Source organism: Heloderma suspectum, chromosome 1 (genome assembly GCF_057233095.1).
Source record: "Heloderma suspectum isolate Gila_16-S chromosome 1, 16-S_ref, whole genome shotgun sequence".
Lineage (NCBI taxonomy): Eukaryota > Metazoa > Chordata > Lepidosauria > Squamata > Helodermatidae > Heloderma > Heloderma suspectum.
In genome coordinates this window covers 12,022,048-12,048,016 of record NC_139458.1, presented here as the reverse complement: position 1 = coordinate 12,048,016, position 25,969 = coordinate 12,022,048, and the positions used below count along the sequence as shown (strand labels likewise).

Sequence of the window (25,969 nt, the reverse complement as noted above, 5' to 3'; positions counted from 1 at the left end):
AGAAAAGGAAACTTTATGCATGTCTAGCACAAAAGCCACTGGAACTAACCATCTGAACTTTGGCAGGCTCAGTCAGCTCCACAGGGGCTGCCAGGTCCCAAAATTCCATGCACTTATGTGGAAGAACAAAAAATTTATAGACAGATTTTCTTGAAAAAAGCAAAATTTACCTGTGACTAGCACAAAAACCACTGGACCTAACTATCTGATATTTTGCAGTTTCAATCAGCTCCATCAGAGCTACCAGGCCTCCAAATTTCATGTATTTATCTTACAAACTAAAAAAGTTATGGCCATTTCTATTTTCCAATGCAAGTCAATGGGGAAATGTAAAAAAATGGTAATTAGGACAGCTCAAAAGATCCGGGGCACTGCTCAAAAAAGATCTGGGACCCGTGCCCAGGTGGGCCCTCACAATGACGCCCCTGCTTCCAAGAAGACACACATATGCTGGGGAAGAGGGGGGGGACACAAAGAGCGAAACTACCCCCCATTTTAACCCACAGAACCTCACTGACCACAATGGGAGCTACTTCTGAGGAGACACTGATGGGTTTGTTTTGGGAAAGAGACCGAAACCAGACCCCATTTTAACGCACAGGATCTCTATATGGAAGCTGTGAATGAGTTACATCCTAAGGCAATGGACCGAAGCCTCGAGATCACGCTTAAATGCATTTAAGGAATTGGGCTTTGATATGTGTCATGTCAATTGAGGGGCTTCTCTGTTATTTCTGTGGTCATTGAGAGGGCAAGCCTCATTCAGCACAACGGGAGAGACACACACACCCCTGACTGGGGTCATGGGCTGTGTTCTAGTGCTTATTTTCAGTGACGTTTTAAAAGCTGGTCCCTCGGCATCCTGCTCCAAAATGGAGATGAAACTTCCAGAAAACAGGGAGGGAAAGGGTTGGGTCACTAAGGTCGGAGTGACACACCCACAAAGGCTCGGCTACACGCCCCATGGGCAGGACTATGATACCAGACCCAGTGTGATTGTGGAAACAGGTCAGTAATGGAGCCGTGGTAAGCTGGAAAAGTCGGACTATAAGCAGTCTCAGAAGAAGCGGTTTCTCAGCGATCAAATGCGAGGCTGGTGCTGAATGGCCACAATGTCATGGAAACACAGAGACCTCACCGCGCAGCCAGGTTGGAGTAAATCGCTGGTGGAAACACAGCCTAGCAGAGGTCTCTTTCGACCTTCCTCTGGGTCTCCGAAAGCCTGTTCTTCATCTGTGCTTGGGATGGGTAGCTATCCATTCCTTTTAATTCCCCACACTTTTTCTTCTTTGCTTTTCTCTAAATATTTAGACCATACTGCTACATAGCTGAAAGCTTCAAACACGGCATTTAACTAGTTCGGACTGGTGGAAGTTTAAGTGGAGCTAAGTAACAATTCAAGTGCTGCTAATTAGGCCTATGACTCCCCTAACACTGTTTTCTAATAAGCCTTAACACAAGTTAAACTGTAGTGCATTTTGCATAGTGTAATCTTTATATATGACCTGCACTGCATGTTTCACATTCTGCTTCTATATGTGATGTCCTTTTGCATTTACTTTTCTTTATAAACTGTCCATATCTTAAGACTTCTTGTGTAGCATGTTTCATTTGTTTAACAAGTTAAAAGAATATTCACTGTTTTCTTGCTTATGTTTTAAAATACATTTTCAAACATACTGAAGATTCCAATAGTGTTAAGTCAGCTCTGGTTACACTCTCTTGCCCACGGGGGCAAAGTCAGAACCTCATTTTCACGGTCCTCCTTTTAGGTGATGCATTTCCTCTTTCTGGGTAAGGTGTAAGTAAAGCTAATGCGGGAACAGAAGGGCATTTTGCAGGGGAAAATCATAGGGGAGTGTTTTATACTCCCTGGAAAAGCCCATCCAGGCTTTTTTTTATCCCAGCTGAGACTGGAAATGCAACCATTGGCGGTGGTGGTGGTAGTGACCTGGCAAAGGCATTCCAAGGGAGAATCAGCAGGCATGAGTTGGGCTAAGCACTCTCTCATGCCCCCACTCCAGGCTGTTTTTGGATTTGGGAACCACATTTGTGGAAGGAAAGCAGAGCTCCACGCTGAGATGTTATTCTGATTCCCCCCTGTTCCCGTCCCCCAATTAACCACATGGCTTCAAAAAAAAAGTGTGTGTGGGGTGCATGTGTTAGGTTGTAATTTATTTCTTTCACTTGTATCCAGCCTTCCTACCAAAAATGGCACTCAACGCAGCTTACAATCACTAATAAAACTTGATAAAATCAATGATAAAAGAAATACATTGAACAATTAAACACACAACAGTAACAGAGTAAAAACAGTCTCCAGCCCAACAGATCTGTTTATGCACCAAAGGCCTTCTCGAATAAAGCAGTCTTTGCCTGCCAGTGGAAGAATAGCAGAGAGGGAGCGAACCTAGCCTCCCGTGGCAGGGCGTTCCACAGCCAGGGAATGGCCACCAGGAAGGCCCTCTTTTACGTCGCCACCAAACACGCCTCCGAATATGGCGGTCTTGAAAGAAGGGCCTCTCCAGCAGATCTTAAGAACTGGGCAGGCTCATATGGGAGAATGCTGTCTTTCAGGTAGCCTAATTAATATCCTAACACTCTAACCACTTCTCCTGAGAAGTCAGTGAAACGGTGTTTTGCATTGTTTAGGAAGTCTCCGAATTGTTTTTAACACTGAGTGTTGGGGGTTTTAAAAAACAAAACAAAGCTTCCTTACAAAGATCTATTAAGATTGCTTATGTCAATGTAAAATCCCAGAGGACCTGGACACTGCCAGGTTCAAGGGGAACTACAGATAAGGACTTGTTTACCAGCCTGTCTGTATCCCTTTCCACCTTTGTTCTCATTCCCACACAGACCGCCATGTTCCACAGCAGACTGCAGAATTGCTTCCTGATAGCCGGCTACTTTGCTTACCTCCTGTTAGGCGCACTCATCTTTCAGGTTCTGGAGAGGGATGCTGAGAGGACACATCAAGACACAGTCTTTAGAATGAAGGAGGACTTCCTGAAGAACTTCACCTCTCTCAGCCCAGAGGAGGTAAAGGTCTTTGTGGAGGTAGGTCAGAGAGCTTCAGCTATTGGGTGGTATAGAAATGTAAGAAAGAAAATAAATAATTTCAGCAAGGATAGAGCTGATGTCTACCTAAGCCTGTATTCAAAAACATTGTTCTAGGTGGCTTTTGAATTTTCTGCTCTACTTCCTTGACCAGGAATGTTACAATCCACAATTCAATAGGGAAGCACCCTAAACCACCTAGACCTGCTTAACATGAAGCTGTAGAGCTGCAGATGGCCACAGCCCCTTCTCCTGAATCTACCTCTTTCCCCAATCATTTGGGGTTTCCCAACATTTGTGCGGGTTTTCCCCCATTCTAAAAGGTTGAAATGCCTCTCCTAAAGCTTAGCTACTGGCAATATGTGCTTTAGGCTAAAATATGCTGGTATTGTGGGGCCCACACCTTTGTTCTACCCCTTTTGCCTTCTGCCCCACCCACCACATGGAATACGACCCCCAAGAGTTTCTCTGAAATGGAATTTGGCTCTTGGGCTGAAGGAGGTTCCACCCCCCTGGTACAGGGGATCACAGTTTTGGGGGAGGGAAGCTAAGACAGCAAAGAACATAGACCAATAGGGAGCCATAAGGAGGTCTTTTCTTCTGTATCTGAAATGGCTTTTGGGGTTTGGCCAGCATGTTAATTAAGGTAGACAGGGAATATCACAAGCAAAGGACTCAGTGATTCGGTTAGACCAGCCTTCCCCAAACTGGTGCCTTGCAGATATGTTGGTCTGCAGCTCCCATAAACCCTAGAATGATGGGAGTTGCAGTCCATCTCATCTGGAAGGCACCAGATTGGGGAAGGCTGGTTCAGAGGAATATCATGATAGGGGATGGCTATTAATATTCAAACTGAACCTTGCCTTCAATTGCAGAATTTGATGGAAGCTATTAGGACAGGAATCTATCCAATGGGAAATGAGTTTCCTGATGAACACAGCAACTGGGATTTCAGTAACTCTTTCTTCTTCGTGGGCTCTATGTTATCCACAATAGGTAAATTGTTTATGCTTCTCCCCTAAAAGAATACTCAGTGCATCCAAGCGGCCTTGCGCTGATAAACTGTGTTATATACACCTTCAAGCTTTACTTTTGTTCACAAGGCACTCATTGTCCTTTACATCTCAACCTCCCCCATCCTGCCCTCTCTTTTTTTGTCCACAGAAACCTTGAACTGCTAGCTGTGGTGATAACTGACTTGATTTTCCCTCTTTTTCATTCCTAGGTCAAACTATAAATAATTCCCATAACTGCTGTAAGATAGTACAAAATGATGTGTGTGTGGGGGGGTGAGTCTATCTGTCCTATCTATTAAAAGGGGTATGGAAAAGAGAATAAAATATCAAGCTCTTATTTACTGTATAACAGAATTAAACCCTGAGGCAGTTATTCTCATGTGACTGATGTTGTCTGGATTCTCTCAGATTCTGAAAATAAAAGATGTTGGGAATCTAGATTTCAAAGGTGATGCTATATTGAAAGAGGATTTATTAGATTCTTTCCCATAAAGAATGCCAGATCCTCACATCCAGAAACTTTCAGATGGTTATATATTGCACACTGAACTTGACAGATGCTTCGAGAATACTCTGCCCATTTTCCAAGGAGTTCTTGGCAGCATACATGGAGTTTCCTGCGAAGTAAACTCGACCAGGGAGACCCAAATTCAAGTCCTTGCTCAGCCATAAGGTTCAATAGGTGAATTTATGCCAATTTTGAACTCTCAGCTTCAATCCAATCCAACTCCAGAATTCTTGGCACAATCTTATGCATTCAATGGGTCTTACTCCTTGGTAAATTTACATACGATTGCAGCCTCTGTCCAGTACATTACACCAGTCCTTCATGCTGAAATACATAAAAATCATGCAGCCTTTGACTCTGGATGAATCTCTTCTCTACGCATAACCATGCACTAAGTGGGAGACTCCATTTTTTCATCAGACTGAGGGGAGATATGATAGTGCTCTTCAAGTACTTGAAAGGTTGTCACAGAGAGGAAGGCCAGGATGTCTTCTCGATCATCCCAGAATGCAGGACACGGAATAATGGGCTCAAGTGACAGGAAGCCGGATTCCAGCTGAACATCAGGAAAAACTTCCTATTAGAGCAATACGACAATGGAACCAATTACCTAGGGAGGTGGTGGGCTCTCCCACACTGGAGGCGTTCAAGACGAGGCTGGACAGCCATCTCTGAGGGATGCTTTGACTTGGGTTCCTGCATTGAGCAGGGGGTTGGTCTCGTTGGTCGTATAGGCCCCTTCCAACCCTGCTATTCTATGATCACTATTGAATATTTCTGATGGCAAGGCAAGTACAAAGGGGCAATTCAAATGCGTTAGAGAGAAACTAATCTACATTGTGACCTTGAGTAAGATCCATAAGTTGTAGTGTATGTATGAGACCCAAGGAGAGGGCTTGTCTGGTTCTTACGTGTGATAAAACAGCCTTTGGATTTGATGTGTCCCACGCCACTGCTTTTCTTGGCTCTGTCAACTTGCATATTTGGAACAGTAGATAATTTTTTTTTTCTAATTGGTTGCCTGATTACTGTGGAGTGCCTGGTTAAATCTTCCCGGGATTTGAGCCCGAAACAACACTGTCTAGTCCTTAAACTATGTGGAACATGTTGCTAATTTCAGCTGCATACTTCAGTTGGGGAGAATGTGTGTGAATGCATTCTAAGGAGTACTGGAAACCCTCCAATAGAGAAACAAAGTCTCAGTGCGCTTTAAAGACTAACACATTTATTCTAGCTAAGCTTTGATGGATTATAGTCCACTTGATCAGACACATGATGTTTTATTAAGAGTTTCACGTTTCTATACAGTACATATCTTGTTTATTCATTCATTTATATCCCACCTTTTCCTCCAAGAAGCCGAGGGGGATGTACTTGATCCTGCTTATCCTCACAACCATCCTGTGAGGTGGGTTGGGCTGAGAGTCTGTGACTGGCCCAAAGTCACCCAGTGAGCTTTATGGCAGAGTGGGGACTAGAACCCGGATCTCCTGAGTCCCAGTCTAACACTCTCACTGCTACACCACGCTGGCTCATATGGTGTATGTGGTGGGGGGATAGAAGTGTACACATTAATAGAGGCCATTCACAAAACAGTTGCTGCTGATAACACACACATCCTGGCACTAGGTAAGGCAATTAACACGTGTAGCGTGATAAAGCCTCTGGCTACACAACTGAACCTGTTGGATTCTAACACAGACATTTCTTGCTTTAATCTGCTTTTGAAGTTTCTTTGCTCCACAGTGGGCACTCTAGTGGGCTACCGTCCATGAAAGCTTATGCCAGAAGAAATGTGTTACTCTTTTAAGGTGCCACAAGACTCTTTGTTGTTTTTGCTGCAACAGACTAACACAGCTACCCCTCTGGAAGTTGTTCCAATATGAGAAAGTCCCAAGGACGTGAATACGTGCAAATAGGGGGCTGTTCATAGAGAAGTTCAGTCACATTAGTAACCAGGCATGGATTTAGAGAGATGGTAGCCCTGTCTGATCCAACAGTAGGAGGGAGATACTCGGAAACTCCGAAGGGCTCTGTTTTAAATTGTAAACCACTCAGAGTGCATTGGTAGAAGGCAGTACATAAATGTAGTAAATTCAATAAATATTTAGCTCAGACCCTATTCTGTGACTTGCTTAGAATATTGGGTGGATCTCTTGCCCTTGCTGGCACAAGAATATTTACTGGCAGGAGAGTTGCTAGGCACCTAGAAGATATGGGGCCCAGACCCATAGACACAAATCTGTATATAATTTACATAGGGAAATTTATATCTATATATGCAAATTCAGAAATAATTACTAGGATTTATATAAGTTTCACAGAGAGCAAAGCCAATTAATTTCTCAAATCACCTCAAAAAATAAATTCTTCAATTAATGTGCACCCTGCCTCAGATCTTCCCAAATTAGTATTTCCTCTTCAACTACAATTAATTCGCAATGTCTCACTGTCCCTCCCTCCCTCCCTCCCTCACATCTCTTTCTCTTCCTCCTGGAGGAAAATTGTCTTCACCTCATGCAAGTCAACTCAGAAGAAAAGCTTCCATTAACACCAATGGAAGTGTTTTTTCTAAGCTTAACTGCCTTGGGGGAGAGAATCTTCTTGGAGGTGTTCCAGCATGAGTGGAGGGTTAACGCTTCCCTCCCATCCCCAACTGGAATCCCCCTTGAAAATTTCCCTCTGCACGGCAATTAGGCTGAGGAAGAAATCTTCCATTGGCATCAGTGGATGCTCAGGGCCTTGCAGAAAAGATTTAGGTCTGGAGCCTCATAAGCCAAGGCCTAGCAATTAGGGCTGTGCACGAACCCCCCAATCCGCTTCAGATGCTGCTTCGGATCATCTGAAGTGACTCTGATCCACCTTGGACCGATTCGGACCCCCTCTGATCTGACTCGGATCTGAATCTGAAGCGAGATTCAGATATCTGGATCGCGCAGTTTTGGCGTTTTCCCATTGATTTGCATGGGAAAACACAAGCGGTCATTACCTTTTCAGTTTTTAGGATACAGGCATGAAATCTGGGGAGATCTCCACCCCCCTGGAGAGGAGGAAACCTGCAAAATTTCAGACACTTCGGTCCAGTGGCTTTTGTGCTAGGTGGAGTTAAAATCTGATGTTTTCCAGGAAAACTCCCAAAGCAAAGAGCTGTAACTTCTTCCTGTTTCCACAGATGGGTGTGAAACCTGGGCCCCTCCCAGCCCCCTCGAGGGCATCCCACTTGCTGCATTCCAGGCACTTTGGCCCACTGGCTTGTGTGCAAGGCACTGGTGAAATCTGAGGTTTCCCAGGAAAACTCCCAAAGCCAAGAGCTGTAACTTCTCCCCACCTCTGCCCCTGCGAACACCCCGAAGATGCCTCATATTGCGCTGGATTGCTTTGACACACAGTGGAGTGTTATTGGAATAAGAAGGTGATTAATATAAAATACTATGTATCTCGTGATTTTTCAACACTGCTCTGAAATTTGGACATATAGTGTTGGTGGAAAAACATCCTACACACACACACACAGATACACAAGAGCTTAAAGAAAAGCAGAATTACCTAGGCAAATGATGGGTTTCTTTAATTTATTGTTTTATATTTCATGTTCTTTTATGGAAGGCAGGGTAACTTCAAGAAATACAGTACAGCACAGGCAGTAAGATAAGAGCCTAGATAAATCAAACAAAAATTTAAAAAATCCCTTCTTTTATTTCTGTTTTGGGAGGATCAATACAGGGAGAAGACACAGACGGTTCACTTCAGCAAGGTGGGGTGGGGGGAACAAACACTATAGGCTGCTATAATATGCCTTTCTTTAAGAATTTAGAAAGATAAAAGTAAATGCTGGAATATGACTTAAAAGGGGGGGGGGAGCATGCCGAGCCAGAAGTCAATGTTTGCTTTTAAAAATTGGAACAAGACTGAGTTTTTAAAAATCTAAAAGAAACAGAGTTGACGGAGAGAAATTACAAGGAAATAGAATGGAGAAAGCAGAAGTGACGGTCAAGGTTAAACAACAAACGCAGCCTTTTCTGGAGTCCAAAATCGAGATAAACAAACACAGGAATGGTGGGGGAGGGGGCTCATGGCAGCAATTTGCAAGGAAAAGCTATGTTAGTTTGAAAAATTATGGAAAGGAGAGATGAATCTAATGAAATACAACTAACAAACGAGTTGGAGGTAGAGGGAAATAGGAGAGGGCGGCTGGAAGAGGTGCTGCAAAAGGCACTGTCCCAAAGGTATCAAGGAGTGAGGAAATGCTCCCAATACAACCAGGCTGTTTCCTTTTAATTTAAATTTTGAGAAAAGCCTAATGGCGATCAAAATCAAATGAACTGAAGGAGCAACTCCTAGGAACGGCGCCCGCGCACACACACATACAATCATCTACTCACACCAGCCCTCTCCCAAAGGCACAGCTAGCACAATAATTGAATGCAGCCTTTCACCACAGTATGTATACCGCCTTCCTCCACCTCTGACTGGAGACTGCTGACATCGGTTCTGGCTGAGAGTTCTTATTCACGGAAGCACACTCCCTCCTCCTCCTCCTCCTCCTCCTGCGCTCGCCTTCCTGCCTCCCCCCCCTTCCTGCGTCCGTTCGCCTTCCCCCTCTCTCCTCCTCCTTCTCATGCCCCTCCACGTGAGTGTTCAGAAGCTGATCCATTTTGGAGACAGCCTGTCTGGACTGCTCAGCATTAAGTAAGTAGAGCTCCGAATATACGAGGCAGAGAAGGCACTTGGTGGGGGGGTGCTTCGCCCTGGGGCGCCTCGGTACTGCTCTGACCAGCCTCGTATCATGAGGATTTTGCTCCGATCACCTCATTACTCGGACTTCATAACGAGGCGGTGCACAGCCCTACTAGCAATGCCCCTGCTTACTGAGATGTACTTTGTAACCCATTCGTATTTTGGCAGGCTATGGAAACATCTCTCCCAAAACAGCAGTCGGTCAGCTCTTTTGTGTCGTTTTTGCTCTCTTTGGAATCCCCTTGAACATCGTCTTTCTGCACCGTATTGGCAAGATTCTCTCAACGCTCTGCGAAAGGTTTGCTAAATGGCTGTACAGGAAAGGAGTAAAGAAGGTAATTCAGTATGCGTAATCCCCAGATTACTAATAAACCTGGTTTGTTCACCAACCACAAGACTTCGATAATTTATCTGAAGAACAGTCTAATCCGTGACTTGTTCAAGCTGGAGTCATTGGCAGCCAAGGTCTGTTTACACTTGCATAGCTACTTGAATCACCAGCATAACATCCCAGTACCAAAGTTACAATGGTGTAGCAGGATATATTGGACAAATTTGATTAAATCCATTATACTTTAACCAAATTAGGTTAAAAAGTCCAAATTTGGATTCAGATCTGCTGATCCTTTGATCTGCTGTGTTGGCAAGGAGATGTATACAATCAGGTGCCCCAATATCACAAATGTGGCATTGCTCAAATAACCTAAGCCAACACAGGATGTGTAGCATCACCAGTATCGGTATCTCATCTGTAATAACACAACTCTACTGGTTTCCAGTAAATTTCCAAAGTCAATTCAAAGTGCTGGTCTTATTTATTTACTTATTCGATTTGTAGCTCACCATTGTACCAAGAAAAATGGCAGTCAAGGGGCCTAACCTTTAAAGCTCTACATGGCATCAGACCCAATACCTGTTGGACTGCCTTCTCTTGAATCAATCTACCCATCCCTGAGATCACCACCTGAGGCCATTCTCCAGGTGCTCCCCCTATCTGACATTTGGCAGGTGGTAACTTGAGAGCCTTTTCAGTAGTGGCTCCTTGCCATTGGAATGCCTTCTCCAAGGAGGCCCACCAGGCACCCTGATTACTATAACTTAGATACTAGACAACCCCCTGCTTTTCTAAGCTTTTAAGAGAGCCAGTGTGGTGTAGTGGTTAGAATCTCGCACTGAGGGGTTCATCCGCTGGATCCTAAGCCCTTCCATTTTCCTGACAAGGCAAAAAAACAACAACCCTATGTCAGCCTGGGGCAGGCATAGTTATTTTCCCTGTCATTGGAAGCAATGGGAGGGGAGGTAAAAAGGTCAGCAACGGCAGACAAAAAGGGTAAAAATAAGGCCAAGGTAACCTGGGCAGCTGTGGTGTCAATCCTGCCATTTTTGCTTTGTCTTTCAGAAAACTACACGGAGCTTGACTCTTCTGTTCTTCCTGGTTATGGGAATTCTAGTATTCCTTTGTGTGCCATCAGTCGTCTTTCGAGAGATGGAGGGCTGGACATACAGTGAAGCAATTTATTTTGCATTTATTACCCTCAGCACCATTGGCTTTGGAGACTACGTCATAGGTAAGGCTTCCTGTAACCTGGGTTGTGGAGAGCCAGTGTGGTGTAGTGGCTAGAGCGTTGGACTGAGAGTCGGGAGATCTGGCTTCTAGTCCCCACTCGGCCATGGAAGCTCAGTGGGTGACTCTGGGCCAGTCACAGACTCTCAGCCCAACCTCCCTCACAGCGTGGTTGTTGTGGGGATAAAATGGAGAGGAGGAGGGGGATTATGTACGCCTCCTTAGGTTCATTAAAGAGGAAAAAAGGCAGGATATAAATGTAATTAATAACAACCACCACCACCACCGTTTGGAGAAATAGTGTTATCTTACGGTGGCATGGTGGTCACTGTTCTTTGTGGGATCCAAATTCTAATGCACAATTAAGAAACCTAAATCTGGAGTAGGCTTCACTGGTTATATAGGTCAACTGAGCTCATTCTGTGGGATCACAGAATGAACCAATCTGTTCCATTAAAGAATATAAAGGCTCAGTTCAAATATCATAGAATCATAGAACAGAACAGAATAGTAGGGTGGGAAGGGGCCTACAAGACCAGTGAGTCCAACCCTCTGCTCAATGCAGGAATCCAAGTCAGAGCATCCCTGACAGGTGGCTGACCAGCCTCGTCTTGAATGCCTCCAGTGTGGAAGAGCCCACCACCTCCCAGGGTCATTGGTTCCATTGTCGTATTGCTCTAACAGTCAGGAAGTTTTTCCTGATGTTCAGCCAGAATCTGGCTTCCTGTCACTTGAGCCCATTATTCAGTGTCCTGCACTCTGGGAGGATCGAGAAGAGATCCTGGCCTTCCTCTCTGTGACAACCTTTCAAGTACTTGAAGAGCACTACCATATCTCCCCTCGGTCTTCTCTTCTCAAGGCTAAACATGCCCAGTTCTTTCAGTCTCTCTTCATAGGGCTTTGTTTCCAGTCCCCTGATCATCTTTGTTGCCCTCCTCTGAACCCTCTCCAGCTTGTCTGTATCCTTCTTAAAGTGCAGTGCCCAGAACTGGACACAGTACTCCAGATGAGGCCTAACCAGTGTCGAGTAGAGGGGAACTAGTACTTCCCGGGATTTGGAAGCTATGCTTCTATTAATGCAGCCCAAAAGAGCATTTGCCTTTTTTGCAGCCACATCACATTGTTGGCTCATATTCAGCTTGTGATCGACAACAATGCCAAGATCCTCCTCGCTTGTAGTGTTGTTGAGCCACGTATCCCCTATCCTGTAACTGTGCCTTTGGTTTCTTTTTCCTAGCTGCAGAACTTGGCATTTATCCCTATTAAATTTCATTCAGTTGTTTTCTGCCCAGCGCTCCAGTCTATCCAGATCACTTTGAATTTTGTTTCTGTCTTCCAAGGTATTAGCTATCCTGCCCAATTTTGTGTCATCTGCAGATTTTATTAGCATTCCCTGCACCTCCTCATCCAAGTCATTAATAAAAATGTTGAATAGCACTGGGCTCAGGACTGAGCCCTGAGGTACCCCGCTCATTACCTCTCCCCAGTTTGAGAAGGTCCCATTGATAAGCACTCTTTGAGTCCGATTCTGTAGCCAACTGTGGATCCACCGGATCGTTGTTTCATCTAGCCCACTTTGAGCTAGTTTGTTCATCAGGATATCATGGGGCACTTTGTTGAAAGCTTTGCTGAAGTCAAGGTATATTATTTATTTATTTGTTTGTTTGTTTCATTTCTATACCGCCCAATAGCCGAAGCTCTCTGGGCGGTTCACAAAAATTAAATCCAAACAACACACAATAAAACAATTTAAAATATACAGAACATTAAAACCACAATATAACAATACAACCACAATAGAACTTAGCAGCAGTGCAGAAGTTTAAAATACAAATTTAAAACAGCAAAGATAAAAATTTAGAAGGCTAAAATGCTAAAATGCCGGGGAAAATAAAAAGGTCTTCACTTGGCGCCGAAAGGAATACAATGTAGGCGCCAGGCGAACCTCACTAGGGAGCTCATTCCAGAGCCGGGATGCCACAGCAGAAAAAGCCCTCCTCCTAGTAGCCACCTGCCTCACTCCCTTTGGCAGGGGCTCACGGAGAAGGGCCGCTGATGATGATCTTAAGGTCCGGGCAGGCACATATGGGAGGAGGCGATCCTTCAGGTAACCTGGCCCCAAGCCGTTAAGGGCTTTGAATGTTAACACCAGCACCTTGAATCGGGCCCGGAAATGGACTGGCAGCCAGTGCAACTGAAAAAGTATTGGCGTAATACCAGCTCGCAGGCCAGTCCCTGTTAACAATCTTGCTGCCCTATTTTGGACCAGCTGAAGTTTCCGGACCGTTTTCAAAGGCAGCCCCACGTATAACACATTGCAGTAATCCAGACGAGAAGTTATCAGAGCATGGATAACTGTAGCTAGGCTATCTCTGTCCAGATAAGGGCGTAGTTGGTATACCAGCCTAAGCTGATAAAAAGTGCTCCGTGCCACTGAGTTCACCTGTGCCTCAAGTGACAGTATATGATGTCTACAGCATTCCCACAGTCCACAAGGGAGGTTACTTGATCAAAAAATGAGATCACATTTGTCTGGCAGGATTTGTTCTTGACAAATCCGTGTTGGCTTCAAGTAATCACTGCATTGTTTTCAAGGTGCTTATAGATGGATTGCTTTATCATCTGCTCTAGGTTTTTCCCAGGGATTGATGTCAGACTGACTGGTCTGTAGTTCCCAGGTTCCTCTTTTTTACCCTTTCTGAAGATAGGAACAACATTAGCCCTCCTCTAGTCATCTGGCACATTATTATTATTATTATTATTATTATTATTATTATTATATTTATATTCCGCCTTTTCCCCAATACTGGGACTCAAGGCAGCCTTACAACGTTAAAACTTCTACTATTAAAACCTATGAATAGAAATAGAAATACAACTGTACAAAAGTTAAAAATGTAATTAAATCATCAATATTAAAACAGTAAAAATATTAAAACATTAAAAGACAACCACATTTTCACAGGTCCAGACTAGTTATCCCCAAAGGCCTGCTGGAACAAAAAAGTTTTTGCATGTCTACAAAACCATATCAAGGAGGGTGCCACTCTCGCCTTCCTGGGAAGGGAGTTCCAGAGCCTTGGGGCAGCCGAGAAGGCCCTCTCCCGCGTTCCCACCAGGCGTGCCTGTGATGATGGCGGGATGGCGAGAAGGGGGCACGAGTAGGCTCATAGGGGAGAATACGGTCTTTCAGATAACCTGGACCCGAGCCGTATAGGGCTTTATAGGACATAACCAGCACTTTGAATTGTGCCCGGAAACAGACTGGGAGCCAGTGGAGCTGTTTTAATAGGGGAGTTGTATGCTCCCTGTGACAGCCCCAGTCAGCAGTCTGGCCGCAGCTCTTTGAGCCAGCTGAAGTTTCCAAACACTTTTCTGAGGCAGCCCCACGTAGAGTGTGTTACAGTAATCCAAACGGGATGTAACTAAGGCATGTGTCACTGTGGCCAAGTCAGACATCTCACGGAACGGGCGCAGCTGGCGCACTCGCTTTAACTGTGCAAATGCACTCCTGGCCACCACTGAAACCTGGGCATCCAGGCTCAGGGCTGAATCCAGAAGTACACCTAAGCTGCGAACTTATGTCTTTAGGGGGAGTGTAACCCCATCCAGCACAAGCTGTATCCCTATTCCCTGAACTACCTTTCGACTGACCAGGAGCACCTCTGTCTTGTCTGGATTAAGCTTCAATTCGTTTGCCCTCATCTAGTCCATTACTGCCGACAGACACCGGTTCAGCACCCCAACAACTTCCTTGGAATTAGATGGAAAGGAAACGTAGAGTTGGGTGTCATCAGCGTACTGGTGACACCGAACCCCAAAACTCCGGACAACCTCCCCCAGTGGTTTCATGTATATGTTAAATAGCATGGGGGACAAAACAGAACCCTGAGGGACCCCACAAGCCAATGGCCAGGGAGTCGAACAGGAGTCCCCCAGCACCACCTTCTGGGTCCGCCCTCCAAGAAGGAATGGAGCCACTGTAAAACAGTGCCTCCAAGTCCCATCCCAGCGAGGCGGCCCAGAAGGATACCATGGTCGATGGTATCGAAAGCCACTGAGAGGTCCAGCAGAACCAACAGGGACACACTCCCCCTGTCTAGTTCCCAGAGTAGGTCATCCACCAAGGCGACCAAAGCTGTTTCTGTCCCATAACCGGGTCTGAAGCCAGATTGAAATGGATCTAGATAATCTGTCTCATCCAGGAATCTCCGGAGTTGGGAGGCCACCACGCGCTCCAATATCTTGCCCAGAAATGGAATATTGGAGACTGGCCGATAATTATCCAATATAGTGGGGTTCAGGGAGGGCTTTTTTAACAAAGGTCCCACCACCACCTCCTTCAAGCAGGCTGGAACTCTGCCTTGCCTAAGGGAGGCATTAACCACTCCCCTTACCCACTCGGCCAGTCCACCTCTGGCTGCTTTTCTGAGCCAGGAAGGGCAAGGATCTAGAACACACGTGGTGGCTCTCACCTCTCCAAGGATCCTGTCCACATCCTCAGGCTGTACGAACTGAAAAGTATCCAACAACATTGGACAAGCAGGGGCCAAAGTTACATTCACTGGGTCTGTAGCAACTATAGCGTCCAAGTCAGAGCGGATCCGAGTGATTTTGTCTGCAAAGTGCTGAGCAAATTGTTCACAGCGGGCTGTTGAGGGGTTTAAATTATCCTCTTGTGGGCTAGCGTGCAAAAGACCCCTAAAAACTCGAAACAGCTGCGCTGGACGGCTGTTTGCAGACGCAATAGTGGCAGAAAAAAAAAATCTCTTTGCTGCCCGTTTTGCCACAGAGTAGGCCTTCAAATAGGCTCTAGCCCGTGTTCGATCGGATTCGCTCCGAGTTTTCTGCCAACGTCGCTCCAGTCGTCTTCTCACTCGTTTCATCACCGCCAGCTCCCTAGAAAACTAGGGTGCTGGTGCGGCTCCACTTGGTGCAGCTGGTGCAGCTCCTGATCCATTCCAGAGAACAGCCAGGGCTCCGACAGAATCGCCTGCCGAGGCAACGGGAAAATCCCCAAGAGCCGTCAGGAAACCATTCGGATCCATCAGCCTCCTGGGGCGGACCGTCTTAATCGGCCCTCCACCCCTGCAGAGGTTCCAAGTGCCAGCAAGCCTAAACCCCACCAGGTAGTGATCTGTCCATGACAACGGAACTATAGAGAGTTCCTCCACTCTCAGATCACTATCACCCCATCCAGCACAGAAAACGAGGTCCAGAGTGTGCCCAGCAGCATGGGTGGGGCCAGATACCTTCTGGGACAGACCCATAGTTGTCATGGCGGACATGAAGTCCTGAGATGCTCCCGACATGGCAGCCTCAGCATGGATGTTGAAATCCCCCAGCACAACAAGCCGAGGGGTCTCCAACACCAACCCCCAGACTACCCCGGCTAGCTCAGGAAGGGAGACTGTTGAGCAGCAGGGTGGACGGTACACCAACAGAATCCCTATTCTGTCCCGGGCACCCACCTTCAAATACACACACTCGAACCCAGCAGACTGCGGGATAGGGCACCTGGTAAGGGGGCTCGAATCACGATAGACCACTGCCACTCCACCTCCCCGCCCCCCAGGTCTTGCCTGCTGCTGAACAGAGAACCCTGGAGGGCAGAGCTGAGAGAGATTAACCCCCCCAGCTTCATCCAGCCAGGTCTCTGTAATACAAGCCAGGTCAGCGCGCTCATCCAGGATCAAGCCCTTGATAGCAGTTTTTTTACCATTCACTTCACCCGTCCTCTATGATTTCTCAAAGATAATAGACAGTGGTTCTGAGAGTTCTTCTGCCAGTTCCTTTATTATTCTAGGGTGCAGTTCATCTGGTCCTGGAGATTTGAACTCATTCAAAGTAATTAGGTGTTCCTTGACCATATGCCTATCGATCTCAAGCTGCAATCCTGCCCCTTCAGCCTGTACTTCGCCTTTGTCAGGGGGGTCATAGACCCCCTTTTGGGAGAAGACTGAGCTAAAGTAGGAATTGAGCCTTTTCTTTAACATCTGTTATCATTTTGCCATCCTTATTTAATAGCTGAATCACCATTTCTTTCCTGTCTTTTACTATACACACAGCTGAAGACAGCCTTTTTGTTGCTTTTAGCATCCCTCGCTAGCCTCAGCTCGTTCTCAGCTTTAGCCTTTCTGATGCCATCCCTGCAATTCTGTGCTACCTGCCTGTACTCTTCCTTTGTTGCTTGGCCTTCTTTCCACTTCTTATATATGTACCTTTTTGTTTTCAGCTCATCTCTAAGCTTTTTGTGAAGCCACGTTGGCTTCTTCTGTTGTCTTCCACCTTTTCTTCTTGTTGGAATTGTTTGTAATTGTGCCTTGAGAATTTCCTTTTCCTGTTAGAGTCGCTTGCCATGGGACCTTACTGATCATTGTTCTGAGTTTATTAAAATCAGCTTTCCTAAAATCCAGGGTACGCATTTGGCTACACTCGGCTTTTGCTTCCTTTAGAACCATGGACTCAAGTATAACATGGTTGCTTTCCCCCAGAGTTCCTGTAACTGCTACTTTACCCACTAAGTCATCTCTGTTGGTTAGGATTGAGTCAAGGATAGCCGATCCTCTAGTTCCTACCTCTACTTTCTGTAAGAGGAAATTATCCGCCACACAAGTCAGGAATTTCCTGGAGGGGCCATGTTTTCCAGAATTTTTCTCCAAACAAATATCAGGGAAAGTGAAGTCCCCCATTATTACTACCTCATGCTTCCTTGTAACGTTGGTTATTTGCTTTTCAAAAGTTTCACCTTCTCCTGGATTGGGTGGCTGGTAGCAGACTCCGACCACGACGTTCCTTTTATTCTTTGCTCCGTTTATTTTAACCCAGATGCTGTCGATGGGGCTACTAAGCTCATCCTCCTGTATTTCTGTGCAGAGATATGTATTTTTAACATATCATGCCAAACTATGGTTTGGGCTAACTATTGTTTGGAATCCAAATCATGGTTTAAGCTTCCAAAAGTAAAACAGATTTAGAGCTGATTCTTATTCTCTTTCTGCTCAGCACTGATTCCATTTTACCTCTGTGGTGCAGAACTGTGGCAGTGACTTTGACCTGGTTTGCATGTAACGGCAGCAAATAGTGGATTAATTAACCCGCGATTCAAGGTGCTGGTTTTAACCTATAAAGCCTTACGTGGCTCGGGACTGCAGTACCTGACGGAGCACCTCTCCTGACACGAACCTACCCATATGCTACATTCAACATCTAAATTCCTCCTCCAGGTGCCTACTCTGAGGGAGGCTCGGAAGAAAGCAGCTAGGGAGAGGGCCTTCTCAGTGGTGGCCCCCCAATTGTGAAATGATCTCCCTGACAAGGCCTGCCTGGCGCCAACACTGCTAACTTTTCGGCGCTAGGTCAAGACTTTTCTCTTTTTCCAGGCATTTGGCACCATGTGATGAGTTTTAATGAATCCTGGATTTGTTTTATGGTTTGGCTGATTGTTCAAAGTTGTTTTTAGATATAAATTGTCTCTGTGTGTACTGTCGTATTTTTTTTATGTTTTTACATTTTGCATATTTAATTTTTTAATCTTTGCAAACCGCCCAGAGAGCTTTAGCTATGAGATGGTATAGAAATGTAATTAATAATAATTAAAAAAAGAATGATTTGCCACGGTTGTGTGCCACCGCTATTTTGAATATACAACCTCCAATCGGTGTGATTGGAGGTTGCTCCATGACAAGCGAACCTGGACACTATGGGTTAATTGTGGGTTAATCAACCCAAAGTTAACCTACGATTAGCTGTTAGATTAACTTTGGATTGTTTAGTTAACCCATGATTTGCCATCATTACATGTGAATGGGCCCTATAGATTGTTTTCAGACATCACTCCAACCCAGAATTAGCACAAACAACCACTGTATGAAAAGACAATTTAAGAACAAAAAATCACAAAAATTGGAAAGCACCACCAAAAAGAGAGATCACATCTCAAGATGCTATTAATTGTTTATTTGGAGATGCTTTCATATTCGGTGACTAAAATGCATACTCAGAGGTCTCTGCAGGTATTTTTATATAACATTTTAAAATATATATAGCCTTTGAAGAAGGCTGAAATGTGTTGGGCTCCAAGGAAACAATCAACATCTCTTTTTGGGAAATGCAGTTTAAGCTGCAATTTCCTGATGTAGCTTGCCAGCTGATCCCAAACCACGGTTTGGTCTGATGTTTGAATTGGGGCAATGTATTTCCTGGTGCAAACTGCAAGGGCTGGGAAACAGGAACAGAACTATGAAATGAGCATTATATGATGACTGTTGTGCGCACAGCTACATTGATCACTAGAGGTATTTTCAGCTTCTTCATTTTGCTAGGAGACATCCCCTAATTCTTTGACACTTCAGATTCTACCTTTCCCCTTCTTGGGGATCAACCATAGCCTTCAGTTTAGGTAAGAATTCTGTCAAGTGGGGGAACCCCTCTGCCCTGCTATTTGTGCATCCACTCTATTTTTGGGAAAGTAAAGCATTACCATCAGACTTCAGGAAACATGCCAACTGATAAAATATGCCAATTCACACTTACCCTGCATAGCATGACAGTTTCAGAGAGCAGAAACCATAGGTTTTGCCTTTGGGATCTTTCATTTTACACTGTTTATATATTTTCTCTGAGTGTTGCAAAACCCAGAAAACAACAATGCAGGTATAATAGCACGCTCTGGTCTTGGGTTATCATTGCAAATTTCCTGCAGCTCTGTAAAGCATTCCTTCATTCAAAATGGAACACAATTAGGCTCCTTTGTGAAAGCGTAAGAAGTGTGCCATACAGCAGAGTGAGATTTTCAGTGTAATAATGGTTTATAACAATAAAGTAATAAAACATAGAATTTATCCAGTTTGAATGCAACCACCAAACTCTGATTTGCCAGAGAACAGGAAGTCAGGAAGGGTTCAAGAGAAGGCTCCACTGAATACAGAAGTTATTCGGATAAATTGTGCTTGCCTCTTTAAAGAGTCTTCCCCTCTTTAAAAAGTCACTGGTGCAGAGCCCATGTGCATTGTCTGTTCTGCATTTTTACATGATGTGTCCACTAATTATTTAATTATGCAAATATTACATTTCTTTTTCCTGTGTCCCCAGGGAGACAACATGGTAAGAACTATTTTCCGGGCTACCGGATTTTGGTAGCTATTTGGATTATCTTTGGACTTGCCTGGATAGCTTTGCTGTTTAATCTACTGACAACATTACTGGAAGAACCAGAAGAGAAACCCATCGAAGAATATCTCCAAGTTAAGGCAGTCATACGAAAGAAGCAAAACAAACACTCAGAAAGGGGACCATCTTCTAGATCTGCATTGGAAAATGATTTATCATTACATGCTGCTGGAGATGGACAGAAAAATCAGTTATAACAGCAAGAGGACTTATGTTCCGATTTTGATAATTATACACCATATAATTATATGCAAGAATGGTGACATTCTGCTGGTTTCCTGAAAACTGACCTGCTGATCTTTCAGTTATGTAATTCCAAATAAAGTATGAAATAACCAGGAATGTTGCATGGGATGCTAATTCTCTTCTTTGTAGAGCATACATCCTGCCTTCATAATATATTTTATACTTCTAGCCTCTTACTTGGTCTTACTTGGAATTTCAAAGTTCAAGGTCTTACTTGGAATTTCAAAATTGCCACTCAACAACAGCCTAATTTAAGATTTGGTGAAATGTGTTCTGGCCCTTCGAAGATTATGCCACACTAGATTTCTCTGTCTTTAAGATGCCACAAGACTCTGTAATGTCAGATTTTGAAACTCAAAACGTGGAGTTCAAGATTCACTGTGGAACGTCTAACTTTACAATGATTTTTCTATCTTTGCAGTATTCAGCTTCTAAGGCAAGGGTGCATCTACTTCCCACTCTGTAATTTAACTTCTTGAGGCCCTAGGAAAGGAACTGAAACCTGAACAATAACAGCTCTGGCAACTTACATTACAAATTTTAACCTGGCAGTATAGCATCACCGATGCAATGAATATGAACTTGAGCACGCTCCGGGAGAGAGCAGAGGACAGGAAGGCCTGGTGCTATGGTCCATGGGGTCACGAACAGTCGGACACGACTGAACAACTGAACAACAACAACAATCCACAAAACACAACAATAAGGACAAAATAGAATTGCTAGGGACTACTAGAAAACAGACAGAACGTATGAGAAAGGTGCTGCAAAGTTAAAATGGAACCAAACACATTTTCTAAACCCAAATCTTGAATTTTAACATTTGCATGTTTGAAATGTTGAAAATTAGTGAGAATTTCCCTGCTAAAATGGTTAGTTATAAGTAACATATTCAGCTGTTGAACAAGCACAACATATTATCATAGCCCTATTCCTCATTAAGGTTGCAATTCTATATTCACTTACAGGGGAGTAACCCTAACTGAACTCAGTGGGACTTACATCTGGGTAGGCATGCATAGGATTACACTGTAAAACATTCAGGCTCAAAATATTTCATACAAATATGTTCTCTCAGACATTAGATATTTGAATTTCCAAAACTACTTTTGGAGGAGGCACCAAATGTTGAAGATAGACATTTAAAAGTACAAACATATATGCACACCTTACAACAGGGGTGGATAAAACCTGGAAGGCTCTCCAGATATTGTTGAATTCCAACTTCCATCAGCCCCAGCCAGCATAGTCAATGGTGAAGGATGAAGGGGTTTTTCTAGTATATATCTTTAACCAAATGAGCAAACAAACACACTTTGGATTTTTAAATGGGTGGGGGACATGCAAAATACCTGATATGAAAGGTGGAGTAGAGCCTTCAGAAATTTATAAGAGTTAGGAGGCCTGGGCAGCAATTCTTGGTGCAAAAAAATGGGCTTCGGGTGGGTTACAAGGATTAGCTAGTGTGTGCATTTGTTCAAACTGAGAACCGAGTTGTTTGTTTTGTGGTGTGTACGGCAAGGATTGACACCTCCCGTGGTTAAAAAAAACACACCACACCACTCAAATCCCTAAATTCTGAGCTGTAGCTTCAGTGCACGCCCCTTTCTAATTATTTATTGTGATACTGTGTTTGTTTTATTGTGTGGTCTTTGGTTTTAATTTTTGTGAACCGCCCAGAGAGCTTTGGCCATTGGGCAGTATAGAAATGAAATCAATAATAATAATAATAATAATAATAATAAATTATGCACCTAGGTGGTGTTACATGAGCGGAACACGCTCCTTGTTCATTGTCTAGCCGGACAATGGATCACACTAGACATGGGTAAGACTTCTGGATCTAAAAGTGCTTTATTACAAGGCTCGCAGGCACTCTGTCAGCAAAGGGGCAGAGAGCCCAGAACATTCAGTGGGGCAAGCTTTTATACAGCAATATATGTCACATATAGGGAAGAACTCTAGCCATGCTCTACTAGACACACTAGTTGGAGACATACACATACTGTTATCTGGAAAGGAGCTGAACGTTCTCTCTCTAGACGGGGTGGACGTTTGCCAGCTGGATACTGGGTTGCTGCACAGAGTACAATGTTTATCAGTTCATAGCACAGGCTGTGAGCTGTGCCTCTCTGGGAAGGAACTCACACTCCCTAGCAGTTCTCAGAACAACTGATGACAAACTGCAATCTACTTCTCACAGACGGTGGGGCCAAGACAGGATGACAAACATGGAGTAACTCTGGTTAAGACTAAATACAAGCACAAGCATCTGTTGGCCACCTTATGCAGATGCCAACGGCACTCTTATAACTGCGTTGCCATTCTGGGGTACACATCACACATTGGGGTGAGGTTAAAGGATTCTTTCCACAGTAGTATATTACTAATAAAATGATACGGGCTTTTCCCTCCTGAAACATCACTGAACATCATTTGTGTTTTTAGGCTGCAATCCTATGTATATTTACCTGGGAGTAAGTCCCATTGAACCCAATGGGGCTTACTTCTGGCCACAGATTTTCACTGTTAATGAGAGAAAGGTCCCACTTTGGAAGTGATACTTTTCCTGCAAGAGGAAAGTCTCCAAGTGAGGAAACAAGTATACACTTGCCATGTTTGAATATTGTATTGGGTGTTACTGTCTGTAATCATGTCATTATTTATTACTTTTTTTTTTTTAAAGCAGACACAGACTTCCCTAAATAGGCTCAGGTAGTGGAGAGAGTGATATTCAACCCTTCCTTCCACCTCCCATGCCATTTTCCCAGTTGAAACAATACCCACACATACCCAGATACGTTATAAGCCTGCCTGAGCATAATAACAGATAAAATATGGGCACCTGTCTTTTCCCCCTCAGTAGGGCTATTAGCAGCTTCAGGGAAATGGGTTCAATCAAGAAAGCAGCATGGGGTGCATTGGGTTGGGGGGATGACATTCCCTTCCTCTGTCTGCCCTGAGCCAGTTTATCCCTCTCCCAGTAGCTTTTAAGCTTTATAAAAAGATGTTATGAGACACACGGACCTCCTGCATCATGTGTAGCTTGGTCTTCACTGAGATGGTAAGCCTGTGTCTGGGCTGTATCAATGCAGGTGGAGGCTCACATAATTGAATGTTCTTCCAGGCAAAAACATTCCCTTCACACATAAATCTAGATGTCAAAGGAAAGGGTTCCAGCCTAACCTCTCCCTAATAGGCTAGTTTTCTGTCTGCAGGGATTTTTGCATAGAGGAGCATCCAATCCTGTGAGCCCTCCCCTGCAGTGTGAAATGATAGTGCTATAACACAGCACTCCTATCCCTATGAGATCTAGGTCAGAGATGTACAACCATTTGCCTAAAATATACAAATATACATTTGCAAAATATACAACCTGACTATATTCAGCTAACAAGAGGAGTGAAAAACTCGACAGGAAAAACTTTTCATTGATGTAGCTGATTTATGCATATTTACTTTGAAATTGTTGTTGTTGTTCAGTCGTTCAGTCGTGTCCGACTCTTCGTGACCCCATGGACCATAGCACGCCAGGCCTTCCTGTCCTGCGTTCTCTCCCAGAGCATGCTCAAATTCATATTCATTACTCTGAAATTAGTCCCACCATTATTCAAGAGTAAGCATATTAGTCCTGTGATTTCAGGCTGTAAACACATTTTACCCAGAACCTATGCAGGAACTGCCTCTTCTCAATGAACAAATGCTTCTCCAGCAGACTTGTGCAAAGATTGCTGCTTATCCTCTTTACAAAGCAAATTTTGTTTTCAGATAAAATGCAATCTGGGCTCCACCTACAAACTGGAGCACACACAGGAGAAAACAGGAAGTAGCAAAGAGAAAATCCAATATGCTGGGGAGGCAAAAATAAAATACAAACAATAAAGAGAAGCCGCACACAACCTGGGTACCTTTAGCAAGGCTTTGCAGGTTCCAATTAAACTGCAGAAGAAGGAGATTACTCAAGTGGCTCTGGAAGGTAAGAAGGGCCTGGGGGCGGGTTTTTTTAGGATGCACCAATCTGACTTTGAAAGTGAGCTGCAGCTGCTCCTTTCTGCAGTGGGAAACTAAAAAGGAGGCAACACCCACGAAGGGAAGCTCAGAGCTTGGGAAAAGTGTGCTGCTTGGTGCTTCTAGGCAAAAACAAAGAGAGGATTTTCCAGGTTACCATGGGAAAGGAAAACAAACAAACAAACAAACAAAAGCCCTTGCCCATATATGGATCATGGTATCATATAAGAACCAGATATGCCTTCCTCGCCCTGTGCTTTGGTAATTTATTCACAGCTTTGCTTCTTGCTGCATTGTATGGCAAGATAACTTGTGACTAGACCACATGATACCCTCAGCCAATCACAATGCACATCTCGGTATATTTGGGCCGGGCATGTTGCATTGTTCAGCTTTAGCCATTTTAATGCCTTTGATGGAGAGCCATGGGGTGGGTGGTGCCTCAGAGATTAGGAGGCAGAGCCTGGACCCATGGTAGTCGGGGTGAACTTCATTAACAGGGCGGGTGGAGGTAATAGCAGAAACTCTCAAGCCAAAGAGACCATAGCATGATTCCTGTTATCACCCAGGGATTTTAGTCCTTTCTCTGGTGGGGAGACCATTAGAAGGAGGCTAATCCATGTCAAATACAGAGCCCTAGCAATCCTAGGTTCTCTATGTTGAGCATGAATGCTTCCCCATGGAACATAAAGCTGTATTTGTTGATGGCAGCGGTTTTGTTTCTCCTCAGGGTGTCTGCTCCTAATGTTTCCACAGTACAAGTTTTTTACGCTCAAAGTGTGTCCTCCTGTTTTTGATAATAACTGCAGTTTAAATCTATATAAAAAAAAGCAATTTGAACACTGTAAATTCTTGTTTGAAGGTTTGGAAGTTGAGTGGGGTTAGGAATGGCAGCCAGGAGAAAGACAGGGAAGCTAGAGCCCCCCCCCCCCCAAATCTAAGGGTCCCAAAGCAGTCAACAAGAAAAGAAATACAACACAATTATTAAAAATAACTTTAGTAATTAACCTGGGAATAAGTAGAAATGCATAGGATTGCATTGTTAGGCTATTATCTGAATGGATTTTGTATATATAAAAAACAACCATAAATTTCCATCTCGTTACAAAGATAGGTGATCACAATGGAAAACTATTAAAATACTACAGTAGAAAAGTTACCTTGTAGGAGTTGAGATTCCTTACAGTAAATTATTTGCTATCAGCCCTTCGTTGTGTCTGTCTTAGGGAATAATATACACTGGTGTTCTGTTTCCTAAGTTACTGTATGAGGCTTAACATTTTTAAAATGCTGATCTTAAATTTTTGAATTTTAAGCCAATCTTGAAATTCCTTGGGTTTGAAAGAATGATAAAAAAATCATTGCAATAAATTAGGAATTTAAATTGTGACTAAAATCTGAAGCTGTTCCAGACATTTAAGTAGCAGTTATGAAAGGATTGTCATAATAGCTGGATTTGATTATTTTTCTTATAAACCATGGCATATGTTCTGAAGTAGTTAAGGAACTGCCTTGTTCCAAGATTCTTTATGGTTTGTGCTTTTCTACTGCTAATCATTGAAGCAACTTCTTTAATTGAGAGGAAAAATTATATGTGGCAAGTTAGGAACATAAGTCCCTGAAGCATCTTCTAGCCACACAACACAAAACTGCTATCAG

At 44.0% G+C, this 25,969-nt stretch overlaps 1 protein-coding gene across 1 annotated transcript; it reads left to right on the top strand.

Moving 5' to 3' along the window:
• Positions 1 to 2,853: 2,853 nt before the first annotated feature.
• LOC146356911 (potassium channel, subfamily K, member 16-like) lies at positions 2,854 to 20,469 on the top strand. Its single transcript, XM_084836034.1, has 5 exons — positions 2,854 to 3,060; positions 3,936 to 4,056; positions 9,490 to 9,656; positions 10,721 to 10,889; positions 19,979 to 20,469. The coding sequence occupies exons 1-5, from the start codon at positions 2,866 to 2,868 to the stop codon at positions 20,251 to 20,253; spliced, it is 927 nt and encodes a 308-aa protein (XP_084692160.1). The 5' UTR covers positions 2,854 to 2,865; the 3' UTR covers positions 20,254 to 20,469.
• The last annotated feature ends 5,500 nt before the right edge of the window (positions 20,470 to 25,969 follow it).

Bases quoted from the DNA above. Each gene is read 5' to 3' on its own strand.
- LOC146356911 (XM_084836034.1), top strand. From the start codon at position 2,866: ATGTTCCACAGCAGACTGCAGAATTGCTTCCTGATAGCCGGCTACTTT. The intron at 4,057-9,489 runs GTAAATTGTTTA...GTATTTTGGCAG, and splicing joins CTCTATGTTATCCACAATAG to GCTATGGAAACATCTCTCCC. The intron at 10,890-19,978 runs GTAAGGCTTCCT...CTGTGTCCCCAG, and splicing joins CTTTGGAGACTACGTCATAG to GGAGACAACATGGTAAGAAC.